At 39.3% G+C, this 18141-nt stretch overlaps 1 protein-coding gene across 2 annotated transcripts in view; it reads left to right on the forward strand.

Annotated features, from left to right (window-relative positions):
- The first annotated feature begins 4002 nt into the window (after nt 1-4002).
- rcc1 (regulator of chromosome condensation 1) overlaps nt 4003-18141 on the forward strand; it is a 15756-nt gene continuing 1617 nt past the window's right edge. The window contains exons 1-11 of one of the 2 annotated variants that reach the window (XM_053632711.1): nt 4046-4137; nt 6466-6539; nt 8333-8419; nt 8560-8747; nt 8838-9017; nt 12961-13057; nt 13141-13263; nt 14176-14322; nt 14552-14671; nt 14806-14958; nt 17702-18141. The exon at nt 17702-18141 is cut by the window's right edge and continues 1617 nt beyond it. In XM_053632711.1, coding sequence (XP_053488686.1) covers nt 8347-8419; nt 8560-8747; nt 8838-9017; nt 12961-13057; nt 13141-13263; nt 14176-14322; nt 14552-14671; nt 14806-14958; nt 17702-17877 — 1257 coding nt within the window. In that variant the 5' untranslated portion in view covers nt 4046-4137; nt 6466-6539; nt 8333-8346 and the 3' untranslated portion in view covers nt 17878-18141. Of the gene's footprint in view, nt 4138-6465; nt 6540-8332; nt 8420-8559; nt 8748-8837; nt 9018-12960; nt 13058-13140; nt 13264-14175; nt 14323-14551; nt 14672-14805; nt 14959-17701 lie in introns of both variants that reach the window. The other variant, XM_053632702.1, reaches the window with a different exon arrangement.

Below are 18141 nucleotides of genomic sequence, written 5' to 3' on the forward strand. Positions count from 1 at the left end.
AGGCCTCTGTTATTTATATGTGAAAAGGTCACTGCATTAAGTTTCAATTTATTACCAACCTAAACTATACATGGATAAAAACAGACATTCCTAAGTCATGATTAAATTGATTAAATTGAGGGTCACAGTGGTATTGGTATTGAACAATTTAGAAAATAATAACAAAAAGAATATAGAATGTGTAAAAACTCCATGCATTTTTGTATGATACACCATCTCAGTATGTCAATATTATATTGAAGTGATTCCTAACCTTTTCACCGCTGAATGGATGATCATGAGAGAATGCGCGTGCATGTAAACACCACTTTAGCAGCTTTATAAGAATACATTTCTGAACACCTGCTTGTGTATAAATAAAGGAGATACCATGCTGACATATTTGTTTATAATGTGGTATGTTTTATACATATTTTCAAACGGTAAACATGGGCCTAACCCTGAAAATATTAACCCATTTATGAAATAAAATTAACCGAGCATTTTTGTAAAAATGAAACTCCTAACTTGATAGGTTAGTTTACCCCAAAATGTGCTCTGTCTTATATTTACCCAGCTGTTGGCCTAAATAACTAAATAATTGCCTAAATAATTTGTGTTGTTTTTAACCCAGTGTTCTTTTAGAGTGCATGAACATTTCATTTTGATGAACTGTGCGGGTGAAATGCATGTTTGAGATAGAACTATATTTAGATTATGACATTTACTTTCCAATAAAAAGTATCTTTCAAACATACAGATGCATCTAAAAAAATATCGTGGAAAAGTTCCCTTTTTCCGTAATATAATTCAAAAAGTGAACTTTCATATATTCTAGACTCATTACACATAAAGTGAAATATTTCAAGACTTTTTTTGTTTTAATCTTGATTACGCTTACAGCTCATGGAAATCAAAAATCCAGCTATAATCATCAAGATTAAAACAAAAAAAGGCTTGAAATATTTCACTTTGTGTAATGAATGAAAGTTCCACTTTTTGAATTAAATTACAGTTAAATGAACTTTTCCACGATATTCTAATTTTTTTAAATGCACCTATACCTGTGGTATCTCCCATGCCATCTCCAGTGCATTCTGTTGACTGAGTGCACGATTGCGTGGTACATGTGCATACATATGTAATAGCATATGTATTTACTGTGTACAATTAATTTTTTTTAAAAGCTTAGCTGTTAGATGTTGAAGGAAAGTAATGTAATTAATTAAACATATTCCAAACCTCTAAACCAGAGGTTCTCAACCTTTTGTAACTGACCCCCCCCCCCCCCCCAAGCCTCCCCTATCATATGGCATGCCCACCCCCCCAATATTGGTGGAGACCAGGTATAATTATTATCTATTATATATATATATATATATATATATATATATATATATATATATATAGGCCTAATTTTATTTATTTATATATAATACATATAATTATACAGCTAAGCTTTTTTAAAAATTAATTGTAACGCAGTAAATATATATGCTATTACGTGTGTGTGTGTGTATATATATATATATATATATATATATATATATATATATATATAATGTGTGTGTGTGTGTGTGTATATGTATATATTGTATATTTATATGTATATATGTACACTCTCACAAAAGTGAGTACACCCCTCACATTTTTGTAAATATTTATTTATATCTTTTCATGTGACAACACTGAAGAAATGACACTTTGCTACAATGTAATGTAGTGAGTGTACAGCTTGTATAACAGTGTAAATTTGCTGTCCCCTCAAAATAACTCAACATACAGCCATTAATGTCTAAACCGCTGCCAACAAAAGTGAGTACACCCCTAAGTGAAAATGTCCAAATTGGGCCTAAAGTGTCAATATTTTGTGTGGCCACCATTATTTTCCAGCACTGCCTTAACCCTCTTGGGCATGGAGTTCACCAGAGCTTCACTGGAGTCCTCTTCCACTCCTCCATGACGACATCACGGAGCTGGTGGATGTTAGAGAACTTGTGCTCCTCCACCTTCCGTTTGAGGATGCCCTACAGGTGCTCAATAGGGTTTAGGTCTGGAGACATGCTCGGCCAGTCCATCACCTTCACCCTCAGCTTCTTTAGCAAGGCAGTGATCGTCTTGGAGGCGTGTTTGGGGTCGTTATCATGCTGGAATACTGCATACTGCTCATGCTCTGCTTCAGTATGTCACAGTACATATTGGCATTCATGGTTCCCTCAATGAACTGTAGCGCCCCACTGTTGGCAGCACTCATGCAGCCCCAGACCATGACACTCCCACCACCATGCTTGACTATAGGCAAGACACACTTGTCTTTGCACTCCTCACCTGGTTGCCGCCACACACACCTGACACCATCTGAACCAAATAAGTTTATCTTGGTCTCATCAGACCACAGGACATGATTCCAGTAATCCATGTCCTTAGTCTGCTTGTCTTCAGCAAACTGTTTGCGGGCTTTCTTGTGCATCATCTTTAGAAGAGGCTTCCTTCTGGGACGACAGCCATGCAGACCAATTTGAAGCAGTGTGCAGCGTAAGGTCTGAGCACTGACAGGCTGACCCCCCACCCCTTCAACCTCTGCAGCAATGCTGGCAGCACTCATACGTCTATTTCCCAAACACAACCTCTGGATATGATGCTGAGCACGTGCACTCAACTTCTTTGGTTGACCATAGCGAGGCCTGTTCTGAGTGGAACCTGTCCTGTTAAACCGCTGTATGGTCTTGGCCACCGTGCTGCAGCTCAGTGTCAGGGTCTTGGCAATCTTTTTATAGCCTAGGTCATCTTTATGTAGAGCAATAATTCTTTTTTTCAGATCCTCAGAGAGTTCTTTGCCATGAGATGCCATGTTAAACTTCCAGTGACCACTATGAGGGAGTGTGAGGGTGATGACACCAAATTTAACACACCTGCTCCCCATTCACACCTGAGACCTTGTAACACTAACAAGTCACATGACACCGGGGAGGGAAAATGGTGAATTGGGCCCAATTTGGACATTTTCACTTAGGGGTGTACTCACTCTTGTTGCCAGCGGTTTAGACATTAATGGCTGTGTCTTGAGTTATTTTGAGGGGACAGCAAATTTACACTGTTACACAAGCTGTACACTCACTACTTTACATTGTAGCAAAGTGTCACTTCTTCAGTGTTGTCACATGAAAAGATATAATGAAATATTTACAAAAATGTGACTAGTGTACTCACTTTTGTGAGATACTGTATGTATGTATGTATATATATATATATATATATATATATATATATATATATATATTAGTATGTATATATTATATATATATGTATATATTTTTTAAAATATATATTCATATATATATAAATATATGTCTGTTTGCAAAATCTGTTTTGCTTTTGTGTTTTTGTACTTCTTTTTAAATTACTTTTCATAACTTCATTATTATTTTTTTATATATATATAACTTTGATGACTTCTAAAACTAGGCCTATACAACGGACAAGTATGGAACATGAATGATTAAAAATGTTTCTGAACACTATAAGTACTTTCAACAAGAGAACTAGGCTGTAATAACGTGGACTATTTTACATGTAAAAACATGTTGCATTGCATTCGTCTTGCATTCTAAAAACATTCGTATAAGAATGATGTAAATTGGGACGAAGGGCTCGTCTCGTTATCCATGACATTATTAAATCAATCAGTGGGACACCTGCGCTTGCTTCTTTTACAGTCACATCCCTGTCAGCTGCCGCGTGATCAACGGGATGTGCTGCTCCGGCTCTCAGACACTCACTGAACAGAGCGGATGCAGAGAGAGGTGTGAGTGCAGCGGGAAAGCAAGACCTCGCGCTTGCAGGACAGTACCGCCGCCTTTTGGAAAGTCGCTATGGTTTGTCCAAAAAGTCGCTTACTTTATTAATTCTATTTGAAAATTAATAAAATACACCGAGTACCCAAATGATGCCCTGTCTGTGTTTATTTTCTTGAAAACAAAGACGTGATGATTTTCCTCCGCAGCGCCAGGGGGCAGCGTGTGCTCTTATATCACATCAAGTTGAGGGAATAAATGAAGAGGAAAAGGTGCCGACCGCGTGTGTATGTTCTTTCAAGAAGCTCAGAGAAACTTCGTCATATCGCGGCCTCAAAACTTATTTCACTAGAGAATTTCGAAGGTAAGAGATAAACCGATTAATTTTAACCTTCAATGCCATGCAACATTACCTAGATATGTAGCACAGGTTATACATTTAGAGTTTAGAAGTTATACAAGCTAGTTAGCCGCTAGCTGAGTATTTCAGTATTCAGGACTGTTCATTGGTACGGAACAGCGTTAGGACTAGTTAGGTTTTGTAATTCGGTAATGAAATACATGGGAATAGTTGCAGAACATGAAATAACTAAGTGAGCAGTATATCTAGTTTAGTTAATTAGTTAAAGGTTCACTGTTTCTTTTGTGTGTTTGCTGTAACTTACAGTTTGTTTAATTATTTCTGCTGAAGTTTGAGACTCTGTGCCGCTGTAGCTCGTGTATAGACAGGCTTATGTGGAAGTTAGCGCCACATGGACATGCGGGTGAGAGGAAGGTTCATTCAGTTTAAAAATCGACCTGGAGCACATACTAACATTCGTTAGTGTGAGTGAGAGAGTGTGTGGTAGATTAAGAATAAAACTCGACAGCACACACATTACCTTGTAATCGTCTAGCAAAGCTACATGTGTTGGGCATTTGTGTTTAAACAGCTGTGCCAGTCAGTCTTGTGGGGGGACGAACAACTGGACAGGGTCAAGGGCGCAATGAACTTCATCTTGAACCTCACACCAAACACCACGTTTGTTTAACCTTTAAATTGACACTGGAATGAAAATGGATGTTTTGTTTCTCTATTTTATTTACTGTTATGATACGATGCCAGTATCTTTTTGTGATGTTTAGGAAAATATTCCAAAATTGGCACTATTCTTGTTTAAATTTAATATTTAGTCAATTTGAAAAATGGTTACTTTTTTGATGACTCGTCCTGTACTATTCTTGTGTTCATCCAATTAAATTCTGTCTAGAACATACAAGTCCTGCCCCTTGTTCAGTACACTAGCAGCTTGTTATTAGCGGGTATGGTTTGTCGGTGTGTGTTTCCTGTGCACTCTTCTCTTTTCCAGTCGTTCCTTGTTTTATTTCTCAGAGGGTCTGATTTACGATTTTGAGGTTGTGTGTGAGGTCTCACACTTTGGGGGAGTGTTTCAGTGCTGGAGAGGCACTCTTGCAGATGGAAAGTGCAATTCTATATATGTGTAAGAATCAGTAATAATTTCATTTAACCTACTGTTCAGAAGCCTCTTGGTGATGAACCTGCAGTCATCAAATTATTACAGCTTTCTTTGACTTACTGTGCATTCGAGTCCTCCTGGGAAGTTCGTGTTTACTTGTTAGGAAGTTGTATCTATGACATCAGGTGCATTCAAGTCACTTTGGGTGGTGCAAGATGGCGGGGTACCTTTTTATATTAATTAACTACAAAAAAACACAGCAAGGTTTTTTAACTCTGCTTCTTGAAAATGAAGAACAATGTCCATCAGGTGTGTGGTTTTTATATTTTTAATTAATTTATGAAGCCACTGTAAGCTTTATCCTTACATGTTGTATTGTAATTGCACAGTGCTATCATTTTGTGCAGGCAATTAGCTTGTTTCATTGTAAAAAAACAAACAAACAAAGAAAAGCCTGACAATTACTTGCTGCATATACCAACTGCATAATAACTGAATTCAGTTTCTGAGATGAGTAAACATTCAATTTCAATAAATTTACCGCCAACTACAGATGTCGCATCCATTGATTCCACCATATTTTCTCACTGATGTGTTCCCAACTTGGAACTCAAAGAAAATCCTGTTTCTCACTCGTATTTATGACTTTGTGGTGGTGGTCACGTGCGTTCGACTCATAAATCCGATCTTTCCAACATGACTTGAACACACCATTAGTTTACATACAACTCCAGCAGAGCTGAACAGTCAGCTACCTGAAGTGACAAAGCAACCCATTTTTTTTTTGTTGTTGATCAGTAATAATCAAATTCGCTATGGTGGTGTTCAGAGACTGTGTTTTACTTGTGACGTTTTAGCTTCTGGTTTCAAGCCGCTGGTGAGGATTTCCTCACTAATGAGTATAAAACTTATGAGTTAGTTTTATTGATTTACGGTGTTTTACAGGCTTGTGAGGAGTTTGTTGACCAGCTTGTCATGTGAGCTTGAGTGAAACACAACTGCATGACATGGCTTAAAAGTGAAGAGTAATGAAACTAGAACAATATAACAAATACCATGTTGCTTGTAAACAAATGTACTTTAAATATAATTCCCTACCATACACACACAAAACTCACTTTGGTGGCACCTTCAAACTGGTGGCTTGATGGGGTCAGTAGTTCATTTGTTTGTAAAAGGCAATACAGTTGAATGTCGTATAAAAGTCTTTTGATTTTTATATTTTTATTTCTCAGACGACCAAATCGTGGCCAAAATCGTACAGTGTGAACCCGGCTTAAGGCGCTCTGCAAAAACATACCTTTCTATGGTAGGGAAAACCCTGCAAAATTTCATGTTTTTGTAGTTGGAAACAAGTTTCGGGTGCTGACACTTTGTAACAGTACGTTTTTTGTTTTTTTTTTTAAATACGGGGCTTCACACTTTTTTATTTATTTATTTATTTATAACGTGACATGGAGTATTTTTATCTTCATTTTCAGTAAAGTCTTCTAGTGCTGTTTAACAAATCCAAACACACATGGACCCATATACAAACCCTATATCTGAGGAGGTGAATTTATTAAATGTGCATTTTTTTATGATTACCATCAGTGTGTTATCATGCTGCTAGAGATCAAACCCAGCCAGGTGGCCATGTGGTGTGTGCCTTAATCCAACCATGTTGTGATGTTGCTGTTGTATTAGATTATTAATGAAACAGTGGATAAAAAAGGTTAACTTTGATCAATTGGTTATATTGTTACAATTAGGGATGTCACGATAGCAAAAATCTAATAGTATTCTTCTGGATCTCAATTAATGGATCTTGTCTGGTAGCACTACTTGTATTGCTCTCTGCTTGATATATCGCTTTGCTTGTATTTTCTCATTTGTAAGTCGCTTTGGATAAAAGCATCTGCTAAATGAATAAATTTACTACTACTGATCGGTAGTCAGTACCGATACCACCAAAAGTACACAATGCTCGATACCAAAGTCGATACCACGGTGTGGTATTTAAAAATAAATAAATGAATCAATTAAAAACTCTCCTGGAAGAGATCCTCGTCTGGCTGATACTGGCAAAAAGAGAGAGAGAAGCGGATATTTTAGTTATCAGACATTGACAATGACTAATAAAACAGTGGAGGCTACAAGTGCTAAGGTGCACTGCTAAACACGCACACCCTTATACTCTGAATGCAAGCATTAGTTTAAATTCACTGATATGGTGGCAGACCAAAAAGATTCATTAAAAGCATGAACATTTTGAATAATTATTAGTGACATTAGGCTACATTTTGCTGACAGGACACAGGCTGAATGGAGAAGCATGGTGGCCTATTAGGAGGTAGTTTATAACATTGCAATGCGTTAGCGTTGTTAACGAATAACTGGCTATCGCTAACATTACATGGAGCATAACGTTAGCTGGTTTCACGGCCACAATGCCAGCTGCCTCAAACATAATATAGGATCGTCTTTCAGGTGCTTCGCCAAATTCCAGGTGTTTCCTCGCTTTGTTTGAAATGAACAATAGAATCAGTTGCACACTGGCTTCAGAGCATCAGTTATGTTTGTCATCCGCCTCGAATGCAAAGTATTTCCATATTTGACTCTTACCACCTTTCTTCTCAATGAGTTGGGGTGGAGCTAAACCTGTGTAAAAAATCTTCTGTAGTTTTTCCTGTGTGCTTGTAGGCGTTCTTCTTCTTTACCACTTGTGGACCGACTAAAACACTTGCGTGTATTTGCTGCTCCCTTCAGTTCCAGAAGAATTGCAACCTTGGTACCTTCATTACCAACAGTAACCACGCTAATGCAGAAAAACAAGTACCATCACGTTTTAGGAATGTTGGTACCGAAGTATCGGCTCTCGTGACATCCCTAGTTACAATACACTGCTGTCATTTGCAGAGTTTTCTTTCCCAGTTGTCTCTCAGTAATACCACATTTAGGGACTCATAAAACTAGCAAAAAATTCTACTTTGCTCTTATTTCTAGGCCTAAGTGTAGGAATAAATAAACTAGTCTGAGACTGTTTGGTCTAGTGATGTGACTGAAGTCATGTTTGTTGCTGCTGTCTGACACATACATCTTGTAATTTTGCAATCTTTCTAGACCTTTTAGCTGCCATGCCTGCGAAAAAAGCTGCAAAGAGGAGAAAAGAAAATGAGACGGAGGACTCATCACTGAAAAAAGTGAAAGGTACTGCTGTTTAAATAGATAATGTCATTTTTTACAACATTGATGCACTTAAAATTAGCTTTTGTGGAAATGTTCGGGGGAAACTCCAACTTTAGGACAAGAAGATCTTAGTAAAATTTCTCGCTCTCGTGTGAATGTAGTCTCTCACAGGAGTCACGGTCAGGAAAAGGGCCTGGTCCTGGTTCTTGGGCAGGGAGATGTGGGTCAGCTAGGTCTGGGTGAGGATGTGCTTGAGAGGAAGAAACCAGCAATGGTGACTCTTCCAGAGGGCATTGTGCAGGCTGTTGCAGGGGGCATGCACACAGTGTGCCTCAGCGACACAGGCAATGTATGTTTCTTCAAAAGTTCATGCCACCATGATTTAAGGATCAAACTTGTTCTCTTTGATGCCATGTTTAATATTTGCTTTTTGCTGCAGATCTACACATTTGGCTGTAACGATGAGGGTGCTCTGGGCAGGGATACCTCAGAGGAGGGCTCGGAGATGGTGCCAGGAAAAGTCGAGTTAGCAGATAAGGCAGTGCAGGTGTCTGCAGGTGACAGCCACACTGCTGCTCTCACAGAAGATGGCACCGTCTTCATCTGGGGATCTTTCAGGGTGAGCCAAATTTTAAACCAAGCTTTTTCCTGTAGCGTAAACATTGCAGAAAGTAGACGTACACAATCTGTTTAAAATTTAGTTTCTTTTATAGTAGATGTGCCCAGTTCCATTCTTCAAGTCCTTGACAATTTGAGATTTCTTCATTTAAACACCTGATTGAGCTTAGCAATTGTCAGGGCTATGAGCTCAAGCATTTTGATGATGGCCATTCAAGACTGGTGTTGAGCATGGCTGTTTTTTTCACTATTTTTCTATTAGAGATGTAATAGTATGAAAATTTCCTATCACGATTATCGTGACCAAAACTATCATGGTATTGTTAAAATGTGCAAAAAGTATTGATACACACACTGAAGTCAATTAAACAGGTTTTATATTTGACTATGAAGTGATGGATTGTTGACACTAGGCTTGTTGCAGTTTAGTTAATTTAGTCTGAAGTGTGGTCAAATTTTGGATTTTATAAAAATGCTGAGGGAAACTTAATAGAAGATGGTAACCCTGTCTGCAGAGCTTGCCAGAAGAAAGTTGCTGTGAAAGACTCTGGCTTTGGCGCTTCTCCCCCTTGCTTTAAATCGCTTTTGAATGCCCGTGCAGCCGTGAGCATTTCGCTTTCGAATTAGCGGTTTCACATTCAATTGCTTGAATGGTGGGTTTATTCTTATTCTTAATGGAAAAATACAATGACAAAAACCAAATCTTCCGCCAGCTCGTCTCACTTTCATCACGTGACAAATGAGATCTGATTCCTGCTTCTCTGCACTGCGACTCATTCTGCTCATGCTGAATTAAGCATACAGTTTAATTGTAAAAACTGTTTTAATTGTAGCATCAGATTTCAACCTCAAAAAACTATGTTGCATGCTGAGTTTGCGTCAGACTCATGCGCTGTGTGTGTGTGTGTGTGTGTGTGTGTGTGTGTGGACAACGTTTATAGCAAGTTTTACAAATCACAATCGTGCACGGTTTTAATGATAATTAAATGTGACATGGCAATACTAACCATGAGGGGAATCCGGAAACCGGTAACCGTTTCATCCCTATTTTCTATTATTCACAACAATTAGATGGTGATCTTCTCTAAAGATTTGCTTGACAGCTGATGATTTAGGTTTAATTACTACTTTTTTCTCCCCTATATAAAACTGTCTGTATAGATAAATAGAGTTGGCTTATGGGCTGTATAATGTTTATATTTCTAGGTCTCCAATCATTATGTTGATCAGCCACATGAACAGCAATACTGCTGTCGGAACAGACAAAATTCATTACCAGTTTTTAAAACATTTACCCCAAAGCACGTTCTCGATCCTTTTGGACAGCTTTAACACCATCTGGATGTCAGGAGATGTACCATCCTACTGGAAAGAGGCAATAATCTCACCCAAACCAGGCAAATATCATACTGACCCAAACAATTATCGCCCTATATCTCTGACTAGCTTCCTTTGTAAAACCATGGAAAGAATGGTAAATAATTGTCTTGATTGGATACTGGAGACAGACCATAAGATCAGCTACTACCGATGTGGTTTCAGACGAGGGGGGGACCTCAAACTTACACACACGAACTAGGGGTGCCACAAGGAAGCATCCTGTCGGTCACTTTTTTTAGCATAAAAATCAACAGTATTAAACGTCGTTGGACCCAACATATTCTGTAGCCGCTATGCTGATGATGTATGTATCAATTACAGGGGGGGAAACATGACCATAATCGAGAGTTAGTTACAGATATGCATAAATAAGATTAGTAAATGATCAATGAAAAAATTATTTAAATTCTCTAAAACAAGGACTGTATGTATGTAAGCTTCTGCTTCCTGCAGTCTCTGCACTGGACCCAGAACTCTTTATGGAAGGCGAGCCCATTAAGATCATAAAAGAAACAAAGTTTTTAGGGCTCACTTCCTTCAGCAAACGGGGGGGCATCTCTACAGAAAGCTGGTCTGATCCCAGTTGGACTACGTTAGTGTAGTCTACAGCTCTGCCAGGAAATCCTATTTCAAAACATTGGATAACAGTACACCATGTTGGATTAAGACTCACCCATGGAGCTTTCAGGTCTTCACCAGTTCAAAGCTTCTACATCGAAGCAAGGGAACCATCATTTCAGAATAGGCGCTTGAAACTGGCCCTGCACTGTGCAGTCAGGCTAAAGGCATACTAAAATAATCCAGCTCATTCTCCAGTTTTCCACCATCAATATCTACAACTGTATGCATCCGGACCTACGTATGTTAGCCCTTTTGGAATCGGCATAAAACCCCATCTAGAGAACAAGGATATTAACTTGGACATCCTAGCACAGACACATGCATGCCCTATACCCCCCTGGAATATAAAGAAACCAAACACCATAATGGATCTGACCCAACATAAGACAGTGACCCACCCAAATGAATATACAGTTCTTAGACCAACAGTTATTAGGCCTTAAATGCCGTTTCCCACTTAGTGTGACTGCAGCAGTAGCATTCTGATAACAGCGACTCGGTATTTGTGTTCCTAGACAAAGCTCAGTTTTCACAGCCGAGGCCTGTGCTTTGCTCCCAGCCCTAGAGCAGAGAGCACACACAAACGGCACCTTTTTTTTAAAGTGCACATAATTATGGTTTTGAAATGTGCCTAATTTTGAGGTCTTGTAGAATAGATCTACAATCTACATGCATCAAGGTCAAAAGACACTTTAATGTGCTCAGAATTTAAATTACCTTTTTTCCCCCAGTGTTAAAAATGACCATTTTAAAGGATTCATTCTAAACTCCTCTTTTCAAAGAGAATACTCTGCTGTGATTGGTCAGATGTCCCAGTCTGTTGAGACTGGTCTACCGCTGTCAGTGTATGCCAAAAGGAAACGCCCATTACCATAAGTTTCAGCTCTGTCTGGAAAAAAATGACGACCAGAGTCGGGGCTTTTTGTTACAAACCTATGTAGGTTTGTGCAGGAAGTAAGTCTGGAATTACTAATGACTTATTTCAGCTGTTCAGAATCGGTTCCTCCTTTTGGGAGTCAATAACCCCATTTGTCGTGCACTTTGATATTTGAAACTTTGCAGATTTTTTACATTCACAAACTGCTATATAACGCACTACATGAAAGGTAACATTTCAAAAATCATAATAGGTTCACTTTAATCTGTACAGACTCAAAGTCTTCCCTAGTAGCACTCAAATCCTTAGAACGACCATCTCATAATTGCCAGCAGGATATATGGGGCTTTCTGGTAACAAGCAAGCAGACATTGCTGCTGAGGAAGCCCTCAAATTGAGAATTACAGATGGTCAAATTCCATCATCAGGTCTTAAACCAATAATAAACTCCTACATCTCAAAAAAGTGGCAAATGGAACAGGACCAGTGCATTCATAACAAACTACACGAAATCAACCCTGTTATAAACGAAAGACAATTCCTTAATTTCCCCTTTGAATCCAAACATGATCAGACCATATACATGCTTTCCTACTTGAACGGTGGAGAACGTCCAACATGTGATTCCTGTAAAGCAAGAATGACTGTTAAACATGTACTAATGGACTGTTCTGCTCTTAACAATGCTAGACAACGCTTTTACTCAGAAAATACATATTTAAAAGTTTTCCCAACAAGTCTCAACAGGAAAAATCCTGGAGTTCTTATTGAATATTAAATAGTGAAGGACCTCATGTAGCTGCTGTTGACACTGCTTGAAATGTTACATTTTATTGTTGTAATGCTGTAAGAATTACTGGATCTTGCCATGAAAATAGTCACTGATGCTGGCATGGCATTAAAAGAACAATAAATAAATCCTTAGCTATGTGTTGTGCATTTGCAGTATATGTGCAGGGTATATGCGTCGGTAAAGATTTAATGCACCATTTCCTTGTGGTTTTTTTATTTTATTTTATTTTTTCAAATACATTAAAAAACAAACGTTGCATTTATTTTCTTGCAGGATAACAACGGTATCATTGGCCTCCTTGAACCAATGAAAAAATGTACCTTGCCTGTCAAAGTCCCCATAGACAGTCCTGTGGTAAAAATAGTTTCAGGTGAGATTTCAGCTTGTTTGTCCTATGTTAAATGTTATAATTGTTTGTTTCTAATGAAGCTTGGTCATTGCTCTGCTATAAAGGAAATGATCACCTAGTAATGCTTACTGTGAATGGAGCTGTCTACACTTCAGGCTGTGGAGAGCAAGGCCAGCTGGGAAGAGTACCGGAGTGCTTTGCCAACCGAGGAGGCAGAAAGGGGTTAAGTATGTGTTGCCCTTTGGTGTGTGGGGTTTATTTATTTATTGTTTGTTTGTTATTGAATAAATCATTTGGCGTATGTAGCCTGAATCAGTCAGTGCGTTTACATGGACAACAATAATCCAATATTAACCCGATAAAGACAATACTCTGATTAAGGAACTACCATGTAAACAGCAATTTTTAATTACCTTAATCCGATTAAAGTCATAATCGAAGAAAGACGTGGAGTACTCCTGTTTTAGTCGCATTATCGATGTGTATTACAGACATATAAACACCTTAATCACATTATTAACGTTGTGAGTTTTCACCACATTTTGCGACAGGACACGAGCACACACGGCAGTGCTCAACCGTTTTACGGCGAACAAGAGAACACGGCTGCGTCCCAAACCATGTACTTGCCTACTATAGGCCTGTAGTAGACGAAATGCATGCATCTTGGCTACTATATAGTGGGTAAGTACACGGTTTGGGATGCAGCCCACGGCTTCAAGCAGTTGTCTGTTAGCACGTATAGCATGACAAATAATTAACCGCCCTTGAAGCGTTCATAAAAATTTTAAATAAAAACACCCAAAACTGTATACGGTACCATAACGAAGACGAACTGTATGTTGATACATGAAATTCTGTAGTGAATGTCGGATGGTGTGGCGCGGTGACGTAATGATGTGTGCTGTTAATCGAACTATGTTCAATAACATGTAAAACAGGAACATGAAAGGAGTATTCAAAAAGCGACTTATGTAAACACCTTAATCACAATATTGTCTTATTCAGAGTAAGGTCAATAATTAGATTACTGCTGTCCATGTAAACGTAGTCAGTGACTGTTCTAACCAATAGGCTTGCAGTTGATTCTTTTTTGTTTGTAAATCTCCCCTTCCCCCTCTATTTCCCCACTATTGAAGTGAGGTTACTGGAGCCACAGATGGTCATAGTGAAGCCTCGAGGGAAGGTCCAATTTACTGATGTCTTCTGTGGGGCGTACTTCACGTTTGCCATATCTAAAGATGGTCATGTTTATGGCTTTGGTCTCTCCAACTATCACCAGCTGGGTAGGTTATTTGTTTCAAATCAGTAATGCCTTGGATCCCCAGAAGTTGCCATCATTAGTACTACAGTTCTGGAAAATTGACCTCATTGGAGGTCTCTGCATACGCACATGCATTTGAAATTCTTCATTTTGAAGAACACAAATTTAAGTGTAGAGGAAACGATAGGATCACCCAACTAAGTCAAAGCTTTAAAGCAATATTTAATCAGTCCTACTGTTTGTATTTTAAGGTACTGCAAGCACAAACACATGCTTTGTTCCTGTAAAGCTCACTGCCTTCAAAAATTCCACGACGACCTGGGTCGGCTTCTCTGGTGGACAACACCACACAGTCTGCTTGGACGCTGAAGGTAAATACACATGTTAAACACGGCTGGCCTACCACTTTCCTAACACTGTACACGCTGCAGTTTAAGGATTAATCAAGCGATGAATATTTTTTTTTTTTAAACCTTGATCATCAATTTGAGTTGTTTTCTTGCAGGGCATGTTTACAGCCTTGGTCGTGCTGAGTATGGGCGTCTGGGCCTGGGGGAGGGTGTGGCAGAAAAGAGCGAGCCCACAGCAGTTACAGGAATCACCAAGGCCTGTGTGGTAGCGTGTGGAGCATCTGTGAGCTATGCAGTCACTAAAGAAGGTTTGTGAGACACAGTGGGCACATTTTATCCATATTTAGTAAAGTTATGTGTAAATGTTCGCATAAGCCAAACTGAATTGGAACATTTCTGCCAGATTTACAGAAGTTTTGGAAACACTCATTTTCTTTTGCCCTTGTGTATGTTGTCGAATGCCTGTCACCCCTAAAGTGCAAAGTGCTTTGCATTTAGTGACACTCCAAAACTCTATAAAAGACAAAGTTGAAATGTTAAATAAACAGCAAAATAGGACTTGAATTTAATGAAGAAAAAGTACATATCTCATATGCACAGATTATCATGGACACCGAGCTCATCCCAAAGGAAAAACTTCTGTTTAAGTATGGGGTTTTTGTTGTTTTTCCAACACACAGTCTCAACAACTGTCTGTCTGAAGTCTATCACGCACCATTGCATGCTCCCTGAAGGATATGAGTCATAAAGGAGGCGATGATTGGACATGGCACACTAGGGAGTATATGGCCCATTGCAGCTTGAAGCATACCAGATGGGTTACATATTGGTCACTTAGTTCTGGCTCTAATAAAGTGTGGCACAGCATTAAAAGATGCTATGGCAAACGGAACTGACTTGCACCATTTGAGCCATTTCAGTGTGTTATTCATATGAAATAACTGAGTTTCGTTCTTTCTTTAACTTTGTGTAATTAAAATTAATAATCGATTTAAACTTGATGTATTAAAGTGTTTGGGTTGAAATCAGTCAGTCGAGGTTTACACTTAGTTAGTCTTGTGCTCTTTGAAACTTAGGAGCATGAATAGGATGCAGAGATGTGTTTTTTTTTGTTTGTTTATATATACAGTGAGGGGAAAAAAGTATTTGATCCCCTGCTGATTTTGTACGTTTGCCCACTGACAAAGAAATGATCAGTCTATAATTTTAATGGTAGGTTTATTTGAACAGTGAGAGACAGAATAACAACAAGAAAATCCAGAAAAACGCATGTCAAAAATGTTATAAATTGATTTGCATTTTAATGAGGGAAATAAGTATTTGACCCCCTCTCAGTCAGAAAGATTTCTGGCTCCCAGGTGTCTTTTATACAGGTAACGAGCTGAGATTAGGAGCACACTCTTAAAGGGAGTGCTCCTAATCTCAGTTTGTTACCTGTATAAAAGACACCTGTCCACAGAAGCAATCAATCAGATTCCAAACTCTCCACTATGGCCAAGACCAAAGAGCTCTCCAAGGATGTCAGGGACAAGATTGTAGACCTACACAAGTCTGGAATGGGCTACAAGACCATTGCCAATCAGCTTGGTGAGAAGGTGACAACAGTTGGTGCAATTATTCGCAAATGGAAGAAACACAAAAGAACTGTCAATCTCCCTCGGCCTGGGGCTCCATGCAAGATCTCACCTCGTGGAGTTGCAATGATCATGAGAACAGTGAGGAATCAGCCCAGAACTACACAGGAGGATCTTGTCAATGATCTCAAGGCAGCTGGGACCATAGTCACCAAGAAAACAATTGGTAACGCACTACGCCGTGAAGGACTGAAACCCTGCAGCACCTGCAAGGTCCCCCTGCTCAAGAAAGCACATATACGTGCCCGTCTGAAGTTTGCCAGTGAACATCTGAATGATTCAGAGGACAACTGGGTGAAAGTGTTGTGGTCAGATGAGACCAAAATGGAGCTCTTTGACATCAACTCAACTCGCCGTGTTTGGAGGAGGAGGAATGCTGCCTATGACCCCAAGAACACCATCCCCACCGTCAAACATGGAGGTGGAAACATTATGATTTGGGGGTGTTTTTCTGCTAAGGGGACAGGACAACTTCACCGCATCAAAGGGACGATGGACGGGGCCATGTACCGTCAAATCTTGGGAGAGAACCTCCTTCCCTCAGCCAGGGCATTGAAAATGGGTCATGGATGGGTATTCCAGCATGACAATGACCCAAAACACACGGCCAAGGCAACAAAGGAGTGGCTCAGGAAGAAGCACATTAAGGTCCTGGAGTGGCCTAGCCAGTCTCCAGACCTTAATCCCATAGAAAATCTGTGGAGGGAGCTGAAGGTTCGAGTTGCCAAACGTCAGCCTCGAAACCTTAATGACTTGGAGAAGATCTGCAAAGAGGAGTGGGACAAAATCCCTCCTGAGATGTGTGCAAACCTGGTGGCCAACTACAAGAAACGTCTGACCTCTGTGATTGCCAACAAGGGTTTTGCCACCAAGTACCAAGTCATGTTTTGCAGAGGGGGTCAAATACATATTTCCCTCATTAAAATGCAAATCAGTTTATAACATTTTTGACATGCGTTTTTCTGGATTTTTTTTGTTGTTATTCTGTCTCTCACTGTTCAAATAAATCTACCATTAAAATTATAGACTGATCATTTCTTTGTCAGTGGGCAAACGTACAAAATCAGCAGGGGATCAAATACTTTTTTCCCTCACTGTATATAATGCTTGTGGGCTTTTCAGGAGTAGCAAATTTCTTGTGTAAATTCTCCTAATCTGTTCATATTCTACTTGATAAGTGATGCATATTGTATGAGCATCCCACTGTATGGGATGATGAAAACTGGAAAAAAAGAATCAATGTCTGGGATATAAGAACAGGGACACCCAGCTACTTGTCTGTATATGCCTCCTTATTGTACAAACCTTGCTTTATTATGTAATGAGTTTCAATATATTGTCTTTTTTTTCCTCTCTCTCTCTCTCTCTCTCTCTCTCTCTCTCTCTCTCTCTCTCTCTCTCTCCCTCTCCATCACAGGCTCTGTATATGCCTGGGGTATGGGCACCAACTTGCAGCTGGGCACAGGAGATGAAGATGATGCTTGGAGCCCAGTGGAGATGATGGGCAAACAGCTGGAGAACAGGGTCGTTCTCTCTGTCTCCAGTGGAGGGCAGCACACAGTCTTACTGGTCAAAGACAAGCAAGAGAGCTGATATTAAACCCAAATGAAAGCTGAGCTGTACTACTGTTCTGGTGGTAACTGTAAAACTATAACTTGATCTGGGATGCTGGGGGAAATCTGGGGTTGCTTAAACTTCCTGTACTGTACTTTGCTAGTTGGTTACACAAGCTTGGAGATGTGTGAAGAGGTAAAGATTGGTGGGTCTCCTCTGATTTAAATGTTTCTCCCACTTTGTGGAGAGCCCAAGGATTCACTAGGTGCATTCTAGTAGATCATGATCAAAAAGACTGACTAT

Source organism: Ictalurus furcatus, chromosome 1 (genome assembly GCF_023375685.1).
Source record: "Ictalurus furcatus strain D&B chromosome 1, Billie_1.0, whole genome shotgun sequence".
NCBI classification, from domain to species: domain Eukaryota; kingdom Metazoa; phylum Chordata; class Actinopteri; order Siluriformes; family Ictaluridae; genus Ictalurus; species Ictalurus furcatus.